The sequence below is a fragment of the Brienomyrus brachyistius genome, unplaced genomic scaffold (genome assembly GCF_023856365.1).
Source record: "Brienomyrus brachyistius isolate T26 unplaced genomic scaffold, BBRACH_0.4 scaffold49, whole genome shotgun sequence".
Lineage (NCBI taxonomy): Eukaryota > Metazoa > Chordata > Actinopteri > Osteoglossiformes > Mormyridae > Brienomyrus > Brienomyrus brachyistius.
Genome location: NW_026042324.1, coordinates 1,758,554 through 1,786,261, shown reverse-complemented (window position 1 = coordinate 1,786,261; position 27,708 = coordinate 1,758,554). Strand labels below are relative to the sequence as shown.

The 27,708-nt window shown below is 41.0% G+C and overlaps 1 protein-coding gene and 1 non-coding gene across 6 annotated transcripts; both read right to left on the bottom strand.

Moving 5' to 3' along the window:
- LOC125723475 (cytoskeleton-associated protein 5-like) lies at positions 1–25,542 on the bottom strand. Of its 5 annotated transcripts, none has more exons than XM_049000070.1 (46): positions 25,408–25,542; positions 20,176–20,264; positions 19,453–19,646; positions 18,836–19,042; positions 18,488–18,659; positions 18,040–18,172; positions 17,248–17,351; positions 17,010–17,123; positions 16,827–16,931; positions 16,592–16,681; positions 15,192–15,356; positions 14,959–15,087; positions 13,857–14,003; positions 13,665–13,763; positions 13,473–13,583; positions 13,242–13,334; positions 12,962–13,147; positions 12,644–12,738; positions 12,499–12,556; positions 11,287–11,412; positions 10,918–11,054; positions 10,565–10,739; positions 10,243–10,356; positions 10,028–10,156; positions 9,692–9,886; positions 9,128–9,260; positions 8,822–8,922; positions 8,551–8,640; positions 8,236–8,361; positions 7,994–8,143; positions 7,554–7,757; positions 7,046–7,181; positions 6,731–6,924; positions 6,354–6,526; positions 6,192–6,215; positions 5,875–6,048; positions 3,346–3,466; positions 3,077–3,256; positions 2,378–2,565; positions 2,189–2,264; positions 1,913–2,101; positions 1,528–1,665; positions 1,368–1,451; positions 1,119–1,281; positions 830–972; positions 1–619 (listed from the first exon to the last, which is right to left on the bottom strand). In XM_049000070.1, exons 2-46 carry the CDS (start codon positions 20,230–20,232, stop codon positions 386–388), a joined length of 6,156 nt encoding a protein of 2,051 aa, XP_048856027.1. In that variant the 5' UTR covers positions 20,233–20,264; positions 25,408–25,542; the 3' UTR covers positions 1–385. The 5 variants fall into 5 exon arrangements, with proteins under 5 accessions (XP_048856027.1, XP_048856026.1, XP_048856028.1 ...); XM_049000069.1 differs by lacking the exon at positions 25,408–25,542 and adding an exon at positions 24,241–24,387; XM_049000071.1 differs by lacking the exons at positions 6,192–6,215; positions 25,408–25,542 and adding an exon at positions 24,241–24,387.
- On the bottom strand, positions 2,699–2,807 carry LOC125723507 (small nucleolar RNA SNORD67). The gene has a single exon (XR_007386918.1). It is a non-coding gene; the product is annotated as a small nucleolar RNA SNORD67 (small nucleolar RNA).
- Positions 25,543–27,708: the final 2,166 nt, after the last annotated feature.

Below are 27,708 nucleotides of genomic sequence, written 5' to 3'. Positions count from 1 at the left end.
TAAGTTGCTTTTAGTAATGCAAACTTTATTTACAAAACATTTACTTCATGCCATGCACGATGATTCTGGAACAGAATCATTGCTTTCAAGTTAATAAGAACGTCATAAAAGGAAAGCGAACAAACAGTACAGAAGAGTACTAAATGATCAAAGAAAGACATATGACTAGTACTAAAACCGAAAGTGGACATGTTACAGTATACATACAGAATTCTGCACAGAGAACTGTACACTAAAATCCTAGAATGACAAATGTTTTAGTGGTTAAGAGGCCTAGAATATATACAAATAATTGTGCCACGATACTTAACAAATAATCCACATATTATACAATGAAGTTTTATACATGGGTGGAAGGGATGGGATAAATAGCGACTAAGCAGGTCTACTGGCGGTTGCTCTTTATCCTCTCCAGCCTCTTCTTGAGGTCGTCGAGATTGGTGGCAGGGGTGGAGGAGCGCGAGGGGCTGTGCGAGTGCGACTGCTCCTGGTGGTACTGCTCGCGTGACTCCTTAAGGTGGGACAGCTTGCTATGCAGCATGTCTGTGGAGGAAGCCACCGATGGCTTGGACAGCAAGGATGTTAGCGGGGGCCTGTCGTCCTCCTCCTGCTGCTGTTGCTGAAGGGGCAAGGGAGGGGTCAGTTTAACCTCATCACAGGGGTGTGATGTGCATAACCAAAGCTGGACTAAAAAAATAAATCAGGTTTTATGGTATTCATTTTGCAACTTTCAAATCATATTATCAGTCATATCAGTAATGACTGCAGCAGTAATGAAGTTAAACACTGAAAAGTAGAACCTATTTAAGCATTGTAAATGGCGCAATACCTTTGTGTTGTTCTCCAGTCCATGGCGTTGCCTTAATATTTTCAACCTCTCGTAGTACACAGCAGGCTTTAGCTCCTCCCCATTGCTATTGAGGGACACGGAGCTGGAATCCGACACGTTATCCGTGCCACGTGGGGGAATAACTAGGCGTTGCAGGAGGAGAGAAAGCAGTCAGTGTAATTACTACAGTCCTTTTCTGAAGCAAGATACAGTTAGAGTAAAAGCAATACATAAATACAAAAACTCCTATAACAAGAGAGTGGCAATGCTTGGGGACAAGGGTCAGTACCAGGGTTTGAAGTCTGGCTTCTGGACTTGCCCTCGCGCTCAGATTCAATTATACGCAGGCCTCGCTCCACATAGCTCTGGAAAAACTGGGACGTGTTCCGGAGGAAAGGTTCAAGGTCTGCATCAGAGTACCTCTGCTTGTACTCATAAAGTTCAGTGAGCCCCTGTTAAAAAAGAAAAAGGGGACATTTACCACTGATTGCCTCAAACCTGCCTGTACTGCACAGATGCTACAGAAAACACACATTACCTCCTTGGTGTTTTCCTTGGACCCAATCTTTTTGAAGATCTCAGACAGGATATCACTCACTTTCGCTTTAGACATCTTCTCATCCTAAACGTAAGGAAATTTTAGACTCTCCCTGAAGACAACTGGAAATCATAAGAGTTTAGGGCTGCACTGAACATACCGGCCGGATGGTTCCTTTCTCAGTTCCTCTATCGGACTTGAAGCCAGAGAGGCTGCTTGAGTGCTTCACCACTCGCCTCAGGTGCGACTCCAGCTCAGACTCATTCTTATTCTCAATCATGGACAAATGATCCAGGATCTGATTAAGCACAAATATATAAATATCCAAAGATGCAAAATCTTGTGCAAATCACAAACACCCAAATCACGAGGAGCGGCAGCTTCTTTCAAATATTCTATGAAGTTATTTCCAGATACTATTCAACCAACTTCCCTATTCCATAAAAAAGCAATAAGTCATATGCAGGAAATCTGTCCTAATAACCCACCGACATGAAAATGTGTGATCAACAGCCCACTAAAGAAAGGGGAGAGAGATAAAGTACCTTGGCACCAGTAAGCCGACAGAGCGTGTGCAGCAATGTTTTGAGGGTCCTGTGAGGTACGTCGCTCTTTAACTGCTTAAGCTTTTCCTTGGGGAACACCTTCATGAAGTTATGGACATCCAGCAGGATCCGATCCAAGTTGATGCTGCCAATGGTCTCTGGGAGGAACCGTATCATTCTCCACAAACACTGGGGAAATGTATATGGTGATAAGGAGATTCTAATGCAATGCAAATTGTTGAGATGTACAAACAGTTCATAAAAGCTGAAGCATACCTTCATGACCAGTTCAGAGAACTTTGGAGAGCCGGCTGCAGAAATAAGACTGTCTTGCAACAGCACAAGGAGAGCACTAGAAAAATCGATAGGAATTAGGTCAACTTTTAAATAAATAAATAAATACATACATACAAAACAAGCAAGTACCTGAAATTAGCTTGATAGTCTGAAGGAAGAAACACAAACCTCAAAATATTAGTCTGGTCAGACTTCTCGAGAACCCGGACTACTAGCAGGTTCACAGAGCGGATGAGTTGCTGGCCATCCTCAATGTCCTCTACCCGGGCATCCAGCATCAGTGTGATAAGTCCATGCATCAGATCCTTCAGCACGCCCATAGAGGCCTCTCGTGCCAAGCTCTCCATAGAGAACAGCTGAAAGGGTGCACAGAGCACACTTCATATTCCCTGCTGCTGAATATTAATTTTAAACTGTCACTCAGAAAACCCAAGACCAACATATGGGAAGGCAAGAAATGCATCAATGGCCCTAGCCTGGCTCAGCACTGCTGGTCAGATGGCCCCTGTGCACTCAAGCTTGTCGTCAGGAGTCCGAGTGGAGCGGTCTGCCACTGCAGAACCACCCCACTGGTAGGTGCAACTCATCACTCCAGACAGTGACAGCCAGGAAGGAGCCAGGCATGCATGCTTTTCACCAAAAACAGCATGAAGGGTCTGACCCCAAGACTAAGTGACAATGCTGCACAATTACTCAACATGAGCAGATTACACAGTTGGATTATATATTATAGGCTATTCTGGATGAGATGCCAGGGAGGAAATGGTGCAAACTGAGTGCAGATTTCAGATCACACTGACTCATGAAGGCAGTGAAGGTAATATACAGTCATTCCTAAGAGGAAAGAAGCAAGAAGACTGGACTAACTGAGAGCATGTTGCCTATTATGCAGCTGTACAGCTTGAAGATTTCCTTCTTGTCTAGCCGGTCATCAGCCATGTGTGTATTGTAGATGAGTCGTAGCTGCATAAAGGTTGCAATCAGGAACTGATCAATGTGGCCTGACATGGCCTCTGCTTTGTCTTTTTGCCGCAGCACTTCATCAATCTGGATTTTGAGTAGAGAAGAGGGACAAAAATCAAACAAAACCGAACGGAGACAACAGAATAGAAGCTCAAAACCAGGCAAAGGCATACCTGTGCAAGAGCCTGGATGCTAGTATTTATGTCCCCACTAGCCACTTGTGAGATGACAAAGTTGATGGTAGAAGCAGTGCTATTACGCAGGTCATCAAAGTGAGGAGACACCGCACGAATCCTGCAGACAAACACACAGCATTTAGACAGACTGATTATTTACTCAAACCTGGCATTTTATACCATAGCGCTGTTGAATTCTCAAATCTGATTGTTAGAAGGGTGTGGATTTTCTATAACCACACATAGCACCAGCCAGGCAAAAATCACAGATATAAACCAGTAACAAAAAAAAAAAATAAAAAATTTTATGCATAACAATTAAAATAAATAGAAAACTACAGAGACCTGTGGTCAGTGATTTGATACCAAATTCATGATGTATTGGATTTGCAGTACAGTCAGTCATTCTTTAAGGCCAGTTCTTACTTTCCCAAATACATGCATATGATGCAAGAATGCGGTTCATCTGTGGTCAAACGATTGCAGCACCAAGACTTTATGGCTCTTTAGCCACCAACCATGCTGGTTACGAATCTTGAGCAACACTTCTTTAATATTAGGCATTATATATGTTTATGAAGAAACAATGTGAAAATTCATGGTGCACCGGTTAAAGTTAATGGATGGCAATTTTGGTATATTATCAATATTCAAAATCATTTCAGTATAACACTGGTGCTGCTAATCAAGATGACTACACTGGGCAACCAGCCATTTCTGAAGTGGAGAACGAGGGTTTTAGTCTGCTCATTCACTACTTGAGGCCTAAAAGTACCAGCCGACGAAATGTTTGTATTTCAGTATTAAATCTAGTCTGTAGGTAGATCTTTTGTCTTCCGCATCACACAAAAGCCATTTAGCTAATCTAAGCCAGCCAGCGTGGGAAGTTTATCATTCTAAATAAAAGGAAAATGAGACTTTTTCCCCCAACTTGAGTATTTTACTGGATTACTTTTCTAAATCTGGTGTGGTATATGTACTTTTACTTGAGTTTGCAAACTGAGTACTTTACCCAGCAGTTTAGAACATATGCACATTATGCAGGCTTGACCCCAGAAGGATGAATGGCTCCTTTCAAAAACGCATTTACGGTCCTGTGTAACCTGCCTAAATGGAATTGACCACAAGTCCAGTTTCAATAAAAAACAAATAAACTCTGGTTTTACCCAAAACACAGCTGAATACTAAGAGGTACATAAAAGTTAAAACAATGGATATGTATGTACGCATCTGCATGCACATGACCCAAAAACATCATGACCACTTATGACCTAAATTGCTCTGAACGGCTGAGACATCAGTTCAGAAAGACCTCCAAAGTTGCTTGATACCAAGAAGTCAGCAGCAGATCCTTTAAATCCCTGAAATTGCAAGGTTGAGACATGCTGTTCCAGCACATCTCAAATATGCTCAATAGGATTCAGACCTGGGGAATTTGGTGGTCAGGGCACCCTGAACTCTGCATCATGTTCACAAACCATTTCTGAACAGTTTGTACCGCGTGGCAGGGTGCATTATCCTGTTTACAGATGCCACCAGCTATCGGGAATATGTGTCATCATGAATATAAATGGTCTGTGATGATGTCGTGCCCAGAGTCATGCATCAAAATACCCTCCACAGGAATGCCCAGACCCAGGGTTTCCCAGCAGAACACTGCTCAGATCATCACACTCACTCCACCAGCTTATCTTCTTCCTACAGTGTGTCCTGGTGCCATCCATTACCAGTGCAAACATACCCGCCTGTCCACATGATGTAAAAAGAAGTCGCGCGGGGTCGGGAGCCTATCCTGGAAGCAATGGGCACGAGGCAGGGAACAACCCAGGATGGGGGGCCAGCCCATCGCAGGGCACACTCACACACCATTCACTCACACATGCACACCTACGGGCAATTTAGCAACTCCAATTAGCCTCAGCATGTCTTTGGACTGTGGGGGGAAACCGGAGTACCTGGAGGAAACACCACGACGACATGGGGAGAACATGCAAACTCCACACACGTAACCCAGGTGGAGACTCGAACCCGGGTCCCAGAAGTGTGAGGCAACAGTGCTAACCACTGCTCCACCATGCCGCCCTGGGTGTGGGTTGTATGTAAACAAAATGTTTAATTGCTGGCAGAAGAAAGCTCTACTAATACTCGCATGAAAGTTTGTAAAGGTGAAAATGTAAGACAAATGTGTAGTAATCGTGGTACAAGTAGGTTAATGCACTGCAAGCCATGCATGACATTTATATGCAGTCTGCTTCACATTGGGCAGTTCTTTGCTCCTGCAACTGTTTAAAAATGCATAACTCACAGTGAGTCATGCATGTACCCATATTTCCTACCAAGTCTTAACTTATTCAGTTAAGAAGAGGTTAAAAGATAGAATAAATCAGCTTGCTTATTCTTCACAGCAGTGGCTTGCCTAAACTATTTCCTGTCACTTAACACCACAAGAAGTAATAGTATGAAAAGGCAGAGCAACCGCAGAAGCAGAGACACTGAGCGCCCAAAGGAGAGACTGGAAGTACTCACTTGGGCTCTGGGATCATGACAGGCTCAAGCAGCTCATCCAACTTATGCTGCACTAGGTCAGGCAGCTCGCTCACTCTGGTGTGGTCATTCTCAATCATGTCCAGGTCCAGCTGGAACTCTTTTGTGATGGCAGGGGAGGACTGTTCAGCGAGAGCGTTCTGGGCACGTGCCTGACTGTGAGGAAAGCGTGAGCCTGTTACATGTCAGTGCACGGTTACGGAATCCCACAGTACTTTTCTGCCAAAAATCCCCCTTTACTCATTAAATAAATTGCTTAAGGCTTCCCATGGGAGGGGGGTGTTACATTAAATACTTACATCCTGTAAGTGCGATACATAATTCTGTCCACGGAAAGCAGAGAAAGGGCCAGAAGAGATTTCACGCATCAGAAGAGAGAGCAGGTGAAAAGCTAGAAAAGGAGCAGTACGACTCTAGCTGAGCCCCTTGGCTTGTGTTCAGGAGAGCACGGCATTACATACTTCAGTTTGTTGGGTGCTTCATCTGGGGCTGGCTTTCGCGTCATGCTGGCATTAGGATTCCCTGGCGGTGCCCTCTGGACCCTCTCTTCCGGTTGGCGAGCAGGAGCAGCTGGAGTCTTCTTGGCAGAGCGCTTGATCCTCTCCTCCAACATGCTCATGTCCTTCTCTGAAAGCTGTTAACAGAACTTCATTTCAAAAACTGAAATGAATTGCTGACCTTTTATTCAGAGAAGGAAGATCATAAATGTATAAATTGGTACATCATCTCACACTGGAATATTCCATTTTTTTGTGGAAAACAGCAGTTACTTACATGGGAATATTTGCAAACCAAGAAAACACCATGCTGTCAAGGATGAACATTCAGAAGCACTTACATTGCCAATTAGTTTGAAGACCTGGTCCCCACAGACATTGTATACCGTTACAACGGTGTTGAGAGCTGCATTGCGCACCGACGTGTCCCTGTCCCCAATATGAACTGCTATTTCTTTGAGGGATTTTGCAGGTGTAGGCTGGCAAACATTCATTCCATAAGATTCGATCAGGCAGCCGAGTTCTTCTAAACATTCTGGGGGGGGAGACGTACAAAAGCAACATAAATCAAGCAAAAACCCAAGCTAAAGAGGGAAGCGACATCCACCAAAAAAAAAAAATAATAAAATAAAAATAAATTACCATATGGCCCTCACCTGCTCTCTGTTTTGAGTTCTTCGACTTAGTCCCATCCATGAGGAATGTAAAGACTTTACTGGCAGGGTAAACCTTGCACAACATCGTGAGAATGGCACGTACGTCTTTGCGGACAACGTCTTTTGATTCGCCGACCTACGGGGATCGACATGCTCAGCAAAAGGTATTTTAGACATTCAGAAATATTTCATTCAAGCAATGTGCATTTTGTCATGTGTACACCGTTTTTAAACCAGGTTCACTTTTGTTAATAGTATTCGACTGGAAAAGTCCCCTCAAATTTCAGGAGGAAATTGCTTTCATAATGTTTACAGTAGATTTTTACCTTGGAGGCTAGATAGTGTTTTTTTGGAATGCACAGAAAATATTTTGCATATAAATCACTCACTGGTCAAATGAATTGCAAGACTGTACAGACAGAGATGGATAGTACCACTATTGCTAGAGGCAATTTAACTCAATGTATTTTAAGGGTAATTATGGAGAGTGGTACGAGGGAAGACTCACTTTAACGATAAGGTAGGGGATAAAAGAGGAAGCCTCAAACTCATTGAGATGGTAATTCTCCCGGCTAAGCATAGAAAACAGCAGTTTCAGGTACTCCAAGGCCTTCATCAGCACACTGGTGTTGGTGTCAAAGAAACGCAGAGTGAACCACTTCAGGATGAGGTCCAGGCAGCTGATGGTAGCATCCCTCTCTTCCTCCAAATGCTTCAAGAAAACAGATGAATTCTGCATTTTTGCACCATTTTACTAATTGCTATACTATGAATGGAACAAATGGCAGGTTTATTTCCAGCTCAATTATGAACTACTCAGGAAAAACAGATTTGTGTAACAGTGATACAACTATAACATTCCCGACTGTGCTTTTTGGGGACAGTCTTTAAATGGTAGCTACGAAACAGGCACATTAAAACCAAAACCTGCAATAAACTGCAACAAACCTCGATCATGGCGCCAATGGCTTTGACATGGCGCTGGAAGTCAAAGTGGAAGAGTTCGTCCTGTAGCCACCTTGCCACACAAGTAGACATCTGATTCTTTAGCTGCTCCACATATTCATCCCGGGGTGTCATAAAGTTCCATTTCAGGACCTGTGGGGTGCAAGAGTGGGGTGAAACACTGACAAAAATCAGCAAAAGAGCAGCAAACATACCGCCGAGCACCGAGAGAACACAAGGCTAACCTTCAGCCCCTTTTCCTCCTTTATCCTCTGCTCCTTTCCATTAGGTATGATGCTGAAGATAGGGCCAGATTTGTCATCTTCATCTTTAGCACTGGTCTTGGCTGGGGCTTTTTTCCCACCCAGAACCTGCAAATTGTTAAATGTGATTACATCTTCAGAAGTGGCAGTAAAGGCAAGAATATGCGGAAGAGGGTGACCAGGTGTGAAATCCAATTTCAGAATTTAATGTGCACTATCCACCTTTTAAAACCCATTGACCAACCTTCACCATCCAGGAAGTCTCACAGTGGGCTTTTAAATCTACAACAAAAGTACCTGTTTGCTTGATTTCCCCTTTGAAAGTCTGTTTGGTTTACTGAAACTATCGTCTTTATCCACGCTCCCATTCAACTCCTGGGAAGTGTTCTAACAACATAAACATATCAGCTTGTAAGCAGGCAGGGGGGGAAAACAATTTTTTTTTCCCGTTCTTGCACAAAAGAAAGTGCATGCAAGGTCAAACTGTAAAGGTGGCATCCAAATCACAGCCACTGAATATTCCTCTCTACAATCAGCGCATGTCTCTTAACAGAAAGAGCAATCCAACCTTTCCTTTAGCAGCAGTTCCACCAGGCTTGGTCTTCTTGGTGTCAGATTTGGGTTCAAATACCCCAGAATCTTCACTGACAGACTGAGACTTAGATGGAGCTGAAAGCAGAACAGAAGACAGATTCACAGCATTCCATGTACCAATACAATCTAGTGCTAAAATACTGGCTTCCATTAATTCAAGGATTTTCCCCCCATGTTTACTTCATTTCACATTTGAATCTTAGGCTTGTACGTGAAAGACATTCTGATTGACTCAGCATTAATTATATTTTTCTCTTCAGCAATACTCAGGTCAACAAACCTGAGAGTGGCTTTGCAGCAGGAGGGCAGGCAGGAGTCTTCGAAGACGCAGCTTTGGCAGGGGCAGCTGGTTTGGCCGGCATGACAGCACGGGCCTTTTCCAGCATGCTGACTACCTGATCCTTGGAGGCTGGCTGAAGGACGGGGCAAAAACAAGAGGCCCCTCAGGAGTGGTTGGGTGGGGGGAAGGGCGCAATACTTCTGTATGCCATGTGGCTAATAAGTCACCCATGTTTGCATTTTGCTTTGATTTCACATTTGACATTCTTAACCAATCCGTTACAATATTCAGGATTGATAAGCGCAGCAGGTGTAAAGCATTTCCCCAATGTGAGCATTGGAAATTACAAGGTAGCCTACATACATTTCTTGCTTGAGTGCACTTCTCAGACACACCCACTTATACTCCTTGTCGAGACATTTCTCTTTGTCAGCACCAGAATGTTCTCAGATTTCTCATCAACCAGCTCACATCAGTGACTTCAGCAAAATAAGTAATTATTCTTGTAAACTATTACGACTAAATTCTGCCAGACACTCCCTGTTTCAGGGATGAGAAGCACACCTTGAGTTTCCCAGTTGCTTTGAGCATCTTCTCATAGCCCAAGTGCATCATGAAGGTGGGCAGGGCGTCCTGTGCCTTCTTGCGGACATCCCCATTGCGATCTTCCAGGCATGCATACAAGTTGGGCACACAGATCATCAGGTCTGAAGACACGGAGCGCAGGGTTGGAAGCTTCTCAGCCAGCCAAGCCAGGACCTGGAAAGTATTTCGGCAGTCATGCATAGTTCCAGTCTCTCAAAAACAGATGAGAAAATGAAAAGCCAGTACAGACAGATTCCAGTTTTACTTGCACCTTCAAAGAAAATGACTCGATACACTGAGCACAGCTTCACTCACCTCTTGTCGGAGGAAGGGGTTCTCTTTCTTGAGTTCCTCAGAGAGGTCTTCCCCTTCCAGCCACTCCTTCATGCCAGTCTGCTCCACCCAAGCATTCAGTGTGGTCAAGGCAGCAGCACGCACATTGCTCTGCAAAGCAGTGGAAGGAAATGCAGTGATGAGACCCCAGGCAAACTATGAAAGAAACACAAAGATTCAACTACCAAATGAGTCACCTTGCTATCCCCGAGCACTGTGATGACAGGAATCCCCAGGTTCTTCACGTGCTGCTTTAAGGCCGGGCCCATCGCCGTAGCAATCTGCTGTAGGATGGTTAGTGTCTGCAGGACCTGAATACAAACACGTTTCATTTAATCATTGTAAACTGTGTAAAATATGCAAGTAGAAAGGAACAGGGTTCAAGGCATTCCATATATAAGAATTATAATGCCTGTAATTAAAACACTGAATTCAATATAAATCATTAAATATTAGCTAATTAAAAGGTATTAATTTCCTAACTGATATTTAGCATTCAATGCTCTTTTGCATACACACCAAAATCTTATTGGAGTCATTCAGACGGCCCTTCAGCGCCATAGGAAGTTCGCCCACATTTGGTTGAATGAATTTGGCCTCAGAAATGACTGCAGCCAGTTCTTCCAGCCCTTCCTTTCGGGTTTTCCAGTTTTTGTCTCCAATTTTTGAAACCATTTCAGATGTTATCTTGTCACTGAAAAACAGAATCATAAAATTCCACTTAACCACATAAAACCATATACTAAACAATATGAGAAGCACGTGAAAATTAGGTAGCATGTTGTGCAAAAGGCATTTAACATTCTTAACCACGTCTTCTGCACCAACTAGTTATTATATCAGATATGTGAGAATTTGTGATCCACAGTAACCTGATATCAGTCCGGGGAAGGAGGTCCATGACATCCTGGCCTCCTTCGTCATCCTGCTCCTCAGCTTCCTCTCTGTCATCCTCGATTCCCTTCTTTGAGTTGCCCCTGAAGGGGGCTGGCGGTGACTGTCCCTGCATCTGTTACATCACAACCCCACATACACTGATAAACCATGCCGACAGCATGCTTCTGAACTGAGAGATTACAAATACAGATACAACTTACAAGAACAGGTTTCAAGATTAAAAAAGTTAACCCATCACATTATATTGAATAAGGAAATTGTAACCCTCCATTAACACTCATAACAGTCAGAGAGATTGACTGACAGCCTGTCCCCAGAGCGAGGATAGAAACACTAGTACATACCTTCTCAAATTCGGCATCAATTTGGGCTAACAAAGCTGGCTTTTCATCCTCAAAGAACATACGCAGAGGGGCGCCCATGTACAAGTACATGACTCCAAGCAGGGCAATTGCAGCTGTTCTCACAGCCTATGAAATGAGACGTCACTGAATAACTACCAGAAAGTCATTCAAAATGCATAACAAAAGGGAGTTAAAGCGGCTGGTGCATGATCACCAGTGAAATGCTGAACTAAACAGGAGATGCAGCAACAGAAATGGACTTAATTTCAAGCTCACATCCATGACTTAAATCATACCACAGCACTGTGGAATTCTCCAATATGTTACTTCTAACTAATGTTACTTAACGGAAACTATAATAGCAAAGAAATTGCAACAGATGGAGGAATGTGACCTGTGGTCTATGATTAAATACCAAAATGATCTGGTGAAGTAATGCACTTGTAGTCCAGTCATACTTTACAGTCCTGTGTAACTTGCCTCAGACGACATGCAAATCCACTTTTAATAACTGATACACTGGTAAAGTCAGGTTTTCACCAAAATGCAGCTAAATACAAGGAGGAACTTAAATCAAAATTAAACACAAGGGTTGAATTTCTCTGCCCCTACAAGCACGCCTTTATAAACGTACAACACACTTCTTGGAGTGCATGATCTTGCTTATACCATGGTCACCAAGCACTCTGCTTACAAAATGTACATAAACACTGACCAATGTGCTCATCACTAGCTAACGACTAATGACTGGCTTATGGTCTTGGTAAACTTGAATGAAAGACGGTAACTTGGGTTGTATGTAGGCAAAATGTTTAATAGTAGGTTTGGGCGGTATCTAATATTTCACACTGTCCAGACACTGCACCATGATATATGGTATTGACAGCATTTTAGAGAGCAAAGCTGTTCCAGTATTTTAAAACCTTGATAAGATTTGCGAAGCGGGAGATGGTGTTCCTAAAATACAGGTTTTGCCAAAAGGACATTTGTTAGTAACAAATGCAAACATAAAAAATTATATCTTCAAGTACAAATGTGCAATACAATTGTGTGGGAGCATGGCATAAGTGGGGTAACGTGCTCTAAATCGTGCATTTTAAACACACAACATGCGTGGCCTGTCAAGCATTAACCCTTACATTATGGAATTGTTTTGTATAATGCAAGAGGAGGGAAACCCCCTAAATTTTCATTTAAAAAAAAAATACTTACAGGATTGGTGGCAGCCAAAGCAGTCTTGACATTACTAATAAATGCTTTCACATTAATTCTAAAGAAAATGGAAAAAAATTAGAAGCTTAGATTGAAATCAGTACAGTTTCAGATTTTTATTACAAAATATATCACTTTAACTCACCCAGCAAATCCAAATTCTTTCATAGCATTTGCAAGCCAATTTAGTGCTTCTGCTTGGTTTTTAGGATTCTTTTGCGCAAAGGCCATTGACACAACCTAAAATAAAGCAAATCAGAAGTGAGCAGTACATTGGTAACAGTTTGGCTTGCCAAGATTATACGGTGGATCTCCAAAAGGCACAATATTCCCATCTGACCCATGGAGTCAGCAATGGGAAAACACAACCTCTCTTCTATTCTTTATGGTTCCTGCAAGTCAGTATCAAACAAAACTACCCGGAAGCTGTTTGGACAGTCCCCAGAGAACAGCGGCAGCTGACCTGTTCAGCAGTCCAGGGAAGAGAGCAGGCCTCCCCAATGGCAGTCAGGGCTTCCTTGGCTTTCCCCCCACACTTGATATCGCCCACCTTATCTACTAGTCCATCCAAGACTGTGAAGGCAGAAGTCTTTGAAAATGTGCCCTTCTGTGCGATAAGGCCCACAATGTGAAGCTTCATCTGCATCACCTAGACCACCACCCAAAAAGAATTGGGAAACAGTAAGAATGGCATTTTAGAAACAAGTGTTAAAACACCAAGAGTTGGAGCAACCAAGCTATACCTGAAAGTTGGTCTCCTTCCAGCCTGGTTTCTTAGCCAGCATGCGGACAAGAGCCTGGCAAGGCATCTCGTTTTTGTCCATCTGTTCCACAGCCTAAACATTTCAAAATGCATGCGACATTTGTTAAAGACGTTCTTTCTAGGATGAAGGCACAACAGGTCAACTACGCTTCACAAATATATAACCAAGATATACTCTCTAACATTCCTGTATATTCATATGTAAAGCTACCTTTTGGAATTCCTCCATGCTGGCCAGCCGTTCCTTCCAGTTAGCACTGTCTAACAGCTGCATGCAAGAAGCCGGGAGTACAGCTGCAGACATCTCCTCACATACCTCGGCCTGAAAGAGACATGCAGGTTCATTACTATGAAACGGACAATGACAATACTTAAGGATCTCACAGTACCGGTGTACACTTACAGAGAGTTCCGCCTCTACCATGTCCTTACTTTCTACAGCCTTCTTCCCTTTACCATTCACGGCTGCTACAGGTTTCCCCTTCTTGGGTGGTCCAGCGGGCTAAACATGAATCAAACACATTTCACCAGAATACATCCAGACATATCTTGGGAAGCACTTGGAGATTTAGCTGTAGGGTTTACTGCCGTTTACCTTAGCTACAGAGGCCTTCTTTGGAGGTGCGGAAGGCTTTGTCGGAGCTTCTGGTGGGGGCTGTGCCTTTGGAGCTGGTTTCTCTTTCTCTGCACCACCTCCTTTCTTTCCACTTGCCAGCTCAATTTTGTCAGCACATTCTTTTATCTGTTAAAAAAAATTATTTCAAAAAATTACAGCCGTTACAAACCATGCTGGAAATAGCAGCTTACATTACAGATGAAGCCTGTACGATCTATTCATTAGTCTCCGAATACAAATGTTTACCAAGATTTGCACAGTGGGGCCAGATCACAATATTCTTAAAATGAAATGAACATTAATGGTGCCGCTGCATTGAATCGCAATTTGTTTCTTTTGACTGCGAGTTGATCATGTTAGCTGTATGCCCAGTGTAGGCAAATACACACGCAGACTATTTCTAATCTTTTTTTTTTTTCAGCTGCCGAGTACAGGATGAAAGATTAATTCTGCTTTCCAAACTGAAGGAAACACCTGGCTTGCAACCAACTGCAGATATTGATGTTGTGGCCTTGGGGTGACTGACTGAACCATGGGATTGAATTTCCCCCTTTACCAGGATAATTAACAAAATCAACTTTTGATTAATTAAATAGGTGAAGGACACAGAGAAATAGATGACTAGGTGACAATTTAAATACTTAATAATAATTTAAAAAAAAAAAAAAGTCCCATAAAAACACCTATGCCAATTAAATAAAATTAAAATACTAAATCAAAGAGACAGCGAAGTCCAGCTTGTCCCACACTGCGTGCCGAACAGTAAGGGCAGCTGGAACCAATAAAACTCGTTCTTTTACAGAAACCACCCTGTTCTCCTTCGTGAAGCAGAACCTACATAATCCTTTCAGCCGGTGAATGGCTTTATAGGTCAGTCCAGCAGACCATAAATTCCATCTTAAAACTTCAACTGAAAAACGACAACACAAAGAGTTTGGTTTTCGTTCACTGGTCATTTCACTTATGAAATGCCTGCCTCCGTAGAGCAGATTTTGGAGCATAACTCCATTCTAGAATGCTGGCTAGCACTGACCTTGTACACTACTACGTCACAGAAACTAAGCAAGGCAACATGACTCACCTTGTCAAGCTTTAGTTTATCCAGATCAGTCAGGAATGGATTAACTGCCTTCTCTCCCAGTACCTTCATTGCTGTGCCCAGAGCTTCAAATGCAGCATCTCTCACTTCTGGCGCAGAGTCATTCACTTGCTGTCAAGGTCAAATCAGTAAAAAAAAAGTTAAGCTCTAAATCAACTGGAAATTCAATTGCTTTTAAAAAACAAAGCAGCTGATCTATTGTGTTGCAGACATACCTTCAGAAACGCTGCACAAAATGGTTTAAGGAGACTTTTTGGCAATGAGGAGGGGGTGCAATGGCAAAAGCTTCTTGCCAAGAACAGCGAAGCCTGCTGTTTAATGGAGGGATTCTTGTTGTCCATCACAGCCAGTATATCTTCACTGAGATTCTGAAGAGTTGTCTGCAGAAAAACAAGTAGAGCAGAATAACATTGGAAACTCAGTGAGAGTTAAGATTTGTGATATAAAAACCTGTATCCAAACATTTTATCTAGCAGAAAAGTCTGTCAAATAAGTTGCTAAGAATTGTGCCAACTGACAAAGCAGTGGCGAGAAATCACTTGCTTCTACTCAATATCAATGGAACCCCAAAATATTTCCACAGTGGAAGACAAACGTCTTGTTGCCAGTTCTCTTTTCTCCTTCTCATTCATTTTTGTACAATCATTTAAGGATTCCCCTTAAAAAAATCCAGAATATAAAAAATGACTTAAATGGACTGCAAACTGAAATCTAATTTTAACACATAAACCAAACAAAAAAAAAACCCTTTAGGGTGTTACGACGTAAAACACCAACAATATGGTTTGTTCCCGAGCTTTTTCCTGCCTCGCTGCTCATTATAGGGGACGGCATTGACATTGCTGGTGCGTGACTGCTGGTGCCTGTACTCAATAAATTCTGTAATCCAGTGGAACAAAGTTCACAGTTCATAGCAATGTCCAGCTTTACCTGTGGCAGAGTTTACAATATAAAGAACCACACTGTTGCATGTTGAGCTAACTTGCCAAAGTACTGCCACACCACCAATGTCTTTTTAGCTATTTTATAAACAATATTTCCTTTTTAAAAAGTGTTACGCCGTCGCTTTCTTCAACTTTCCTCTGGGAGTGCTCATCTCTTCCATGACATGTACTAAGAATGTGCGACAGACACTGAAAAACCAATTATTTTAACTGGAATGTTTTACTTTAGGAATCAAGTCTAGCATTAAAATATGAATCATATTAAAATCACTGAATTTGCACCCCACCACCCCGGCAAAGTTAATCGTCATACTGATTTTGATATGAATTGGTATTAGATCAAAAAGAAAATCAGTAATGATCACCCATCCCCCACATGCATTATCAAAACAGTAGCATGTGGTATGTTCAACTAACTCAACTGAGTCTGCTGTGTTTCTTGGATATAGGGTGGTTCTATGTTCTTAAGTCTAATAAGACTGGTTGAAATTGCATTCATTTCTGTGATGACAGGTTGATGTGCACTGTGAAGCAATCTTCCTTATTGACAGTTTATCAAAGTTTCTAATTTTCTTATGGTTTAAGTTTTATGGGACAATGAGTATAATCATTGACGGTGGCATGACTAGGGCTGGGCAATAAGTCAGAATTAAAGATTTTTTTAAGCTTACCGTTAGGAAGACTGCATCGATAGCCTCTTGTAAGGCCTGAACCACTTGTGGCTTTTTCTCTTTAAACTTTTCCAAAATAGTTGGCACCACCTACCGAAAAAGGAAAATAGGATTCAAATTGGGCACTACCTTAAATTAAAAAAAAAAAAAAAAAAAAAAAAAACACACACTTACACACACGACAAATCACCACACTAACGTGAGGGAGGGTGGAGGACATATCTGAGATACTTACATGGCCTGCATATGTCCCAAACTTCTTTCTAAGACCAGCAGCCAGTCCCGCCAGGCATTTAGCCGCTAATGTCACCAGCATCACATTAGCATCCTTGCCAATAACCTAGACAGCAGTTTGAGAATATGAACACGTGCCACTAACTGAAGAACAGGCTTAGCATTAACACAGCTGAGACTTTACCTTTTTAAGTGCTCTGACCAGGTCCCCATAATCCCCATTTTCTAATTTAGGATTTTTTGCCAAGGCTTCCACAGCTTCCAAAGCTTCTTTCCGCTCTTGCCATTTCTTCGCCTCCTAAAATACAAAAGTAGGTATTTTAAGAAGCAGGCATTTCAGAGTCATTATTACTGATGTTTTCAACTACAATATGGAAATACATGCCTGGAGTTTCAGTCCAATAAATTAAATTACCACTTACAATTTTCTCATAGAAATCCTTGGGAAGTTTAGAAAGAACTTCCACAGCTTCCAGAAGCTCATACGGGTCTACCTGAGGGGCACAGCCTTCATCATCATCATCACCTGGAAGAGGCAAACATCAAGCACAGATCATGTTTCAAAAATTTCAACTTTGAATCTGATTTACTGACCACAAATCAATCTTAGCTGGACAACAGCTGTAACCTTCAAGATCTATCCTACTTCTTTATATACACATGACGTGCACTGCAGACAGTGTAATTACAGATTGTGCTGGCCGATGATAATTGTCACAGTATATTGTTTCAGAGTTATCGCAAGAATAATACAGCACCAGATTTACTGTAGAAATTTATTTTAATTAGGGGTGGGCCATGTCACCCACCCTAAATAAGATACAATTACACTTTTTAAACTGCAAGCTTGGCACATAGAGGTCTAATGGAAATCACCTTTTCATGTTACAGTTCACTGAAAAATGACTATGCAAGTCACCCTTGCACAGGAATGGAAAAATTGGCACATTCTAACATACTAATCTATGAGCACTATGGTCATTTTTCCTGCATTATACCGAGACAGCACTGTATTCCAACCAGTACCTGCAGAATAATTGCATTCCATAATCGTCTTCACATAATGCACTTCCTTAACTCAATACCACAGTTAAAGACAGCAGAAACACAGCAATGTCTATACAAAACAAGCAGTGCATATCAGAAAAATGTATTGATATCTGAATGCATAAATTAAGAAACTGAAAAGGAGGCAGCTGTAGGAAAATGCATACCATCAACATCATCTCCACCAGCTGCCTGCTGCATTTCAAACTTTGCTTTCAGATCTTGCTGTGAGCGCAGGAAACGAGTCTGTTTGGGAGCCGTTGCTGGCAGCTTCACCCACTCCTCCTCCAACTCCTTCAACTAGGATGCGCACACACACACTTGAGAATTCCCAAGGATTTACAGCAATGTTACATACACAAAGCAAATGGAAATTTACATAAAGATTACATAATAAAATAACGCATACCCTTAACATAAATGATTGCTAATATTAAACACTTTACCCAATTCTTAATCTAACTAGTCTACTCAAATTTACATAGGCCTAAGGCCATTACATATACATACAATGTACTTACCTCAGACATTAAACTACTCTTGAAGCACCACAATGACGCAAAACATCTTCATACACCTTTTATTGCTATAATTATCCTTTTACTAGCATCTTACCTGAACAGAATTGATGTTCTGAAGGGGTGGTCGAATAGCATCGCGAATCCACTTATATGTCTCCACTGCTAGCAATTTGGCCTCATCACGAATAGCCTTTTCTCGAGACTCAAACAATTTTGGCAATATCTTCACAATTGGCTTGAGTGTAACAATCTTGGAACCAAATTCACTGCAAAAATGTATATATAGCTTTAAAACAAAATCAGAGCAGCTAGAAGAAACAGGATTTATCCAAGACAATTACCCATTATTCCCAACCTTATTAAGCCAAAGCAGCCCCCATACATATACAAAAAAGGGGACGTCACATCAAACTCCAATTGAAATGTCAAGGCATAAACATACCAAAGTGCTTTCCGTATGGTTTCAATGCATGCTACAACAATCTTGGGGTTTTTATTATCCAGCCCTTTGACCAACTCCTCCTGGACCATATCTGCCTTCTCTATCTCTATGTACATTAGGCAGATATCCATTCCCAGCTCTTTGGCTCGAGCCTTTGGCTGATTGAACACTTTACTGACCACTCCAGAGACCACATCACCAGTTGTCCTGAAAAGTAGATTTAGTACATCAGTGAATATAGGCTTGCCATCGAAGGATGAACCATTGCTTTGTCTACATCCTCTAAGTAGTTCACATTTTTCAAAGTTGCCATTGATAACTTTAACTGCCTTAGCAGTGGATAGTCACAAAATCTTAAACAAATATCAACACTTATACCAAATCAAAATAAAGCAGCGGAGATCAACACTTAAAATTTATGTCAAATGGGCAGAAACTACCTTTGACCTCAAGTCAAGGTACCATATTTTCTATGGTACCTTGATGTCAGTTAAAAGCAGTCTGATCAGTATTAGTATTAAGTAATATAAACGGCCTTTAGATTTCCACTTCATCAGCAGTGTAGCCCTGGACAAGGACTAGCAACACAAACGTTTGAGACACTAGGTGTAACTCACTTTCCAGCAACATGAGCATTTTCAACATAAGCGACTGCAGCTTCCAGGCCCTTCAATTGTGCCACAGCATTTGAGTCTGTCACAAACTTCTTTATCAGTCCAAGATATTTGCTCCATTCAGGACTCTTCTCATCCTCTATCCTCTGGAACAGCTTCAGGGCCTCCTCATACCCATTTAACCTGGCTTTCCATACCTAGGAGACAAGGACAGCTAAACAAATACCTTCTAAATCATTTTAGCGTCATCTTAGCAAATTGTGTGAAAGGAACTGTCATTTAACTGCAGCTGACCCATAAAATAGGATTTTCTCTTATTCAGGAAAGAAAGGAGTACCGTAAAATCTAGTTACATTAGTCAGGATAAAAGAGGAAAAATAAAATGACCCTTTAAAATCTTTGGTTAGATTTGCTTGAATCAACAATTTTATAATGATTCTTGTAAGGTATTCTATTTGGAAGACACATCAAGCGCACCATGATAATACTCACAGCAGAACAACTGAGACCAGATGCTCTTAAACATGCCAAAGAGATAAGCCAGGAAAGTAAATCAAAGGTACCTATTCAAGGATATTGTGTTTAGCTTGCTTAAATGACTTTAGACATGCACACATTAGACTAGAGAGCACATGGAACATTAATATGGGTCGAAACATTTTTCCATGAAAATGATAAAAAAGTGGAAAGCAGGAACATTGCAGAACTGCTCAGAATAACATTTACCTTGTGCTCACATCTCTGATCAATGGGCAACTTCATCCATTCACTGTCATCCCCCATGGTGCCCGATGTCAATCCGACTAAATATTTAACTGAAACGAAAAAAAAAAAAGAAAAAAAAAGATATTTTACCATACCTGACAACAGTTAACCATAACGCAATAACAGACCAAACATTACAATGTACAAAATATATATATAGTAAAATTCTAACACACTGCTTCCTAACAGGATTCTCTCTGATGAGCTAGGAAACATAACTGCTGAAAAGTGACGTTTGCCTGATTGTTTATGGAGAGCTTCCATAATACCACATTATCAGGAAGAGAAAAGTTCCTTTATTGAGCATGTTACTCAACAGCAAAATAGACCTAATATGTGCACACACCAACATTTGCCTATTATAAGCCAAAGAAAAGCATTGTCTTTTTGCACAGAGTTTATGTCTAACATTTGTGTCACACATACAGTGGCAGAAATACAGTTTAATACCAAGACAAGCTTTGCCCAAGGTCTTGACGCAATTCCTAAACAAGAGTTCTATATGTCTATATTATCAATCTTGAAGACAAACAGAAAGACGAAACCCATTGCCAAATTCAAATGTTACAAGTACCTAACTAAACCCGATATGGAACCATCAAGGAGTGTACAGGTACAGAGTATATAAAAGTATTTCAAAGTTCTCTTTATTCTAATTATTCAACCACTTGAAACCACGTTTTTTGCCCCCTTTATGTGGGTTTGCTGCATCAAAAATATTGTGCTCTTTTGGGTTTTATAATAGATTGCCCATCTACACTTACTTTTACACCACACCAGGTACCGTACTTTCGGTACTTCCATAAAGTACCAAATGTACAGTACTTCTTTTGTGTCGGTTTTTCACTTGAGTAAAAACTGGTACTGGCACCAAATGACATCAGTGACCGCCCCTGACTAACATCACAAAGCACAGCGCTGAATTCAAACATGCCATTATGATCCTTCACTTTCCTGTAGTCCTGCTAAGTTTTTTGATTTTTAAAGCGACACTGTACAGTGTTGAGTATGCCCCATTTCTTCCAAGCGGCTTGCTATTACTTTTTTTCCCATCCAAATCTCGCTGGATCTGTTCATCCGACCATATGGCAATTAAAGCCTGCGTTTCCATGTTTGTCCCTCCTTTCATTTTTATATTTGTTTCTACTATTTTTTTATATAATTTCTTGCTGTTCGGTATGCGTTTCAAAAGATGGTGGTTGTATTTTGTGTTTCAACGGCAGGCTATTTGCATAATCAATCGACAGCAAATACGTTTGCAAGTCTCACCCCAAAGTACTGAAGTACCAAAGAAGCACCCCAGCTGGTTTGGCACTTTCAGTGCTGGTACTCGACCGGAATTCAACGGAAAAGCGAAAGTACTGAAAATACCATGCTTTGTGCGGTGGAACAGCACCCTTACAATGCCATGATTACCAGTGGTTACATTCACATCAAAATTATTTTGCTTTATAAAGATAAGATTTGGTAGCAGTCACCTTGCTTCAGAGAGTGACTTGCTCATCTTTTTACAAAGAACCTCATTATGGTACCAATTTGATTTTGCACTTTATCTTTACATATTGCCTATATAAGCATATACCCCGTTTATATAGAGAAGGCAAATCACTTCCGGGCTATCAAAGCTTAAACAGAATGCTGACACAGAATGCTTAGGCAGGTAACTCACTTGATGTTAAGCTGTTTTTTTTTTTATGTAATATTGCCTTACAGGTACTGTACATACTATGCACACCAATTTAAAATGGAACAGACAAAGCACTTACAGGTAATCAACGTTAAGAAGTACTTTTGTTTTTCTGTCCTTGATTTCATACAGTAGAAACAAAACGAGCCCTAGTTAGTCGGGCAGCCATTTTTCTTAATGGAGAGTTATGTGGAAAGGACAAAAGGTCAAATAGTGGTTACAACTGCATCCACATTAGAGGTACTGTAAGAATCACATCACTATTTACTTTTATTTGGCAGACAATGGCATCAAAAGTGACATACAAGTTAGGCAAACAGCACATAACATAGGTGCTGTCAAGGAACGGCTTAGGCATAAAGTGGAGCTACGCTGAACTTTCAATGAATACCCAATTACAATTGCACTACTTACTTCAATGACAGAGATACTCGGCACAGGATGCCTGCATGTACAAAGGCTGTTGAGGTACTACAACAAAAACTGACCATCGTGAAACAAAATTTCGACTTGCATAACATCTCAGAACTGTCTATATATCTTGCTTCTTTGTCAATTATCTGTCTCAGTGGATCATCTGGCTTGATGAACTAAAAACTCCATTGATCTTTGGGGAAATGGTTTGTATTAGCAAATGCCAGTCTGGACCAATCTACTGTAATTCGTAAACTTCGCAAAGATACCATCCATATAACAGATGGAAATACAATCTTTAATTGCCTCAAATGTCAACACTCCAAACAAGGAATGTGTACAAGCACATTGTCCACAACATCTTCCACATGTTCTGAACTAACCAAACAATTCTTAGGAACTCAAATTTTAAATCATGTATTATTTTATCCATTGTTTGTATTTGTTGCAAACTAAGTTCAGAAGTGTGCAGTTATTAACCAAACTGATGTGTTCATTTATACAGAAAAAGCTAATTTAAAAAGCATTTTTGGAATAACAAGTTAGATTCATTTACGAGTAAAGTATACAAATGTATCATTATAATGCTACAAACTGTTACTTCCAACTCAGTTTCCATCTAGTTGTGTCCCCTGCCTCTCACCTTCCTTCCTCCCAATAATGTGATAGATAAGGTAAAACCCTTATGGAAAACATGTTAGTTGTTTGGAAAGTCTTTACAGTGTGGGAGGAAGACGGTCAATGTACAGTATGCAAGATGTAAACAAAAAGTTGTTTGTGGAGGAAGTACTCCAGAAATGTTTGGTCTAATTTAATTTGAAACTTAGGAAGCCATTTTTATCTGAACTGGTTATTTAAAATATTTGCTTGCAGAAGCCCAAGTCCAAAAATTTGATGTCTGCTATTTAGCATTATTTAACCAAGAAATTGGGAAACGCAAGGATTCAAAATTATTCAAAAATCGGCAATCCGGGTCGGCCAAGGAAAACGCAATCGGTGCATCCCTTCTATCGGCTAATATTACTTCCACTAGATGAGATGCTATGGTTTAGAATTTCATATCGATCTAGACAAATGGCCCGAACTGCATTCAAGCATGTAGTCAGGCCTATTATGTGCGGTTGATATATGGTGGAAATGTAACAGTCATTCACATACCGCTCTGCGAGAGTTCTAAGGCAAACGTGCAATTAACACGTTTACCGATTTTCATCCACCTGCTCTCAAAGATCATGAAACATACAACCCAAATCGTACTGCACAACCATTTTATAAAAAGGAAAATTGACTGCTGATATAAACAGCGCTACTTCGGCTACCATGTCAAACACAGCATACATTGTAGGGAAAATGACTATAAATATTTAAAAGCAACCAAGCTGATGACACACACTTCCACTGTACGCAGATGTTTACAAAATGGGCTGCGCTTCGGGACCGCTAGCTGAGTAGCAAATTAGCTGCGTGACAGACAAATTCAAACACCAAGCTATAATTTTCATTCAAAATACCGAGCATAACTAATTATCTTGTGGTGTACTCAGAAGGTTGCACATCTACCCACTGGCTGATTTAGAGCCTCCTCTGGAAGCATCCGCTATAAACTCAGGCCCTGCAGTCGGACAAACGGAGTCAACATAAACACAATCGCCCAAAAATAGCAGCCAAACACATCAAGAATCGAACACATAATCGGCATCCTAAATAAAATACAACACGACGACTTCAATGTTTAATCTGTAAGCATGTTTGCAACTTAACTGAAGGCATTGTTTGGCAGATGCCATTGCCACCTACTACCAGGCCCCGAAAACGCAGTACATTGAATATATCAGCAGAGGATTCAAGGCATTTACGAGCACGTCCAGCAATCTGCGCATTTAAATGCATGAAATGTTAACTTTAATGGCACGACATCAGGTTACCTGAGTTTCTTTTCGGATGACAGAGGGTATTTCAAGCCGAAAGACAATCATTAGCTACTCTTCTCTACTTTGAAACGCCTCCAAGGGCGGAGAGTCCGAGGGAGGGGCTCAAAGCGAGACAAAAGTAGCAGCTATGGGGAGTGAGGGAGCAGCTAGAACGAATGCGCATGCGTACACGACAGGGCCCTCGCGTGAGCTTAACCTAGGATCAGTGTTAAATGCTCAATAGAAAAAAATACAAAATAAAAAAAACGACCAATGATCTACAAACAGCAGCTCACATGTAAGAAAAACATTAAAACGCCTACATATTTAGTGAGCTTGGGATTATTTGCCAAAGAAATGATAAATTAGGTTTAAAAGCGGTTAATTTAAATTAGAAACTTACAGATACAATTTCGCATACATTATATATTTCCGTTCAGTTTATGAAAAAATAAATACATTTCATAAGACGACCGCGTCTTTAACAACCTGTAAAGAAACCATTCCCACTGTTTTTGTATATTACGCTACTGTAGTGTATTACTGGGCCTGACGTTTATGTATTGAGCCGGCAGAATCATTTGGTTACGGCCAGAATAAACTACAGGCCTAAACTAAGGCCCCCACTCTCATTAACGACAGCCTGCCATTTAAATTGAGGGGACTAACTACCATTTCATTCAGCTAGTATCGGACACATGACAAGGAAACAGATCAGTTTACTGACTCTAAAGCACAAATCACCCTTAAAGTATTACCGGTGCACATCATATCAACGGCCAATGGTTTAGTTTTTCCATTACTAACTAATTAGCCGTTAAATCAGAAATGCATGGAATGTATTACATGTAACCGAAACGAATATTTTTCTGCAATTCTAGACGACTAATTATGGCCTTTGGGCGAAATCTAAGGTAACACAACTTTACCTAGTTACGCATATGCGACTGAAGCCGCTGACAAACCACATTTGCATCTAGATCTGAACGGTAGTGAACACAAGTCATTACATTGTGATATACGTTTTTTACAAATATATATTCTTAGTACAACAACTAAGCCAGCTATCGGTATTAAAACCATCGACCTTCTATTTTAACATCGGTTTAAGATTGCATAGAATGGCTATCAAGGATCTTCTACAGCAGCTAACCAGTACGTGTCAAAATACAAATGCCTTACCTTAAACAACTCCACAACTTATAAAACGAGATATTTTTCCCAGTTCCTAAAAAAAAGAAATATATATATAGTGCGCTTTCCTGTATATTCTCCAGTGCGTTATCCCACCTAAACCAATTTGACAATCCGTTTCGTTTGAAAATAGTAGGGTTCCAGTAAACCCGGCGCTGATTCGTTAGAACCACCATGCGTACTCAAATATTATTGGCTAATTTGAATCAACTCCGGAGCGGCAAAAGGGCCGCCCGCTTCTGCTTATAGGTTCTTCAACTTGTGTTATGGAGAGGTAATTCAAAATGTTTCTTCACGTATGACGTTGAATACTACACCTCTAATCATACTGGCAAGATGGCCATGAAAATGAAAAAAGTCACTTATTGCACATTCCGCTTAATTGACATTTTGCACAATATATCTTTCCCACCAGTTCCAGGATTGCCAAATTTCATATCGTGACACTCACGCTTTCAGACTCTCACGCTCGTGCAAGAAATCTTACGGCAAACATATATTATTCAAATACAAACCTAAAATTAGCTACATCAAAAATGTTGGGAGTACTGTACAAACCCTACAGACTATTTACAAGGTATTAAAACTGTTGCATACATGTAAAGGACTGTAGAGACTTGTCTGAAAATCTCACGCCAGCCAGCTGACCGAACGTAGCAACCTTGCAATTAAAGGTATTTCTTTGTGCATGTCTCAATGTCCAAATGTAATTTACATTACTCATACATCTAAATATTTGTATTTTAATTATTTCTCCTTTACACGATGACCAACGTACATATTACCTAACATGATAGACAGACACATCAATAGTATAAGTAATTACCATATAATATCAAACAGACAAACGCTTACAGACCCCATTGTAATTTTCTTCCGGGATATAAAAGTTTCTGCTATGTAGGTTGATTTTGACTGTACAGGCACTAGCTTCAGTTAGCTGGCAAACAAACTGTCCCACAGGAAGTGGGGTGTACTTAAAATCTGTATAATGTACAATGTCCCAAACCTGTGAAATCCAAAAAGGAACCAACCAAACAAAAAATGTTATATTAGTATATATGTCTTACAGTACTAGACTAGAGCCTGTATACAAATGACAAAGAAGCTGACAAAAAAATACAATGATGTATTCCCTGGACAAGCCCATCATCCCTATCAAATCATGACTCCTCCCACACACCCACAACCTCTGTCTCTAGCCCTTGTATGGTAGGCTTTGCCAGTATCACCCACTACATTTATATCATTTATATCAACCAGATGCTCTCATCCAGAGCAAGTTTCATTTTTCTAAATTCAGGGACAGTCCCATTTTTTCTAAATTCAGGGACAGAACAAGTTGGGGTTAAGGGTCTTGCTCTGGGACCCAATCATAGTAGTGATTAAAAGGGTCCTATTATGCTCATTTTCATTGTCCGTAATTTTTTTTGGAGTCTACTTCATATACATGCTTCAATGTTCCAAAAACATATTATTTTTCTCATATTGTTTCTACACTTCATAGTTGCTCTACATTTTGATACAGGTTTAAGGCCCACCACGATGAGCCCAGTGTGCTATGATTGGTCAGCTTGCCAGGTTGGTCAGCTTCCTCCTACACATTCTGACTCTGTCTTGCAGTCTGCAGTTACATCCTTGAAGGTAGGTGGCCAATAAGGATTTTGTTACGAGGTGGCCTGTTTCGTAAAGCGTTCGACTCAGTTGATTGAGTTGCCCTGTGTCACATTTTGAGACTTCGCAGGATCCCCCTGATGTTACTGGACGTCATGAATGGCCTGTACACTGGTACTGTGAGTGCAGTGCAGAGTGGAGGAAGAACCTTCCAAGTTGATTCTGGGGTTCGCCAGGGGTGTGTTCTTGCTCCTACTCTGTTCAATGCTTGTATGGACTGGGTGTTGGACAGGGTCATGGGGTCCAGGAGCTATGGGGCATCCTTTGGTGAAGATAGATTTACTGATCTTGACTTTGCAGACAATGCCATGATCTTAGCAGAGTCAATGGAGGCTCTGATTGGGGCTCTCAAGAGACTGAACGAGGAGTCTGAATGTGTGGGATTGCGGGTGTCCTGGATAAAGACAAGATATAGGCATTTAATTACTTTTTAGGCACATCCATCAGTAGTATGTCTGTCTGCGGGGAGACTGTCGACCTTGTCGAGAGGTTTTCCTGCCTCGGCAGCAACATGTTTGTGGTGACTCTTCCTATGAAGTCAGCAGACAGATTGGAAAAGCATGAGGGGTCATGAGGTCGCTGGAAAGGGGTGTGTGGCGCTCCTGATATTTTTGC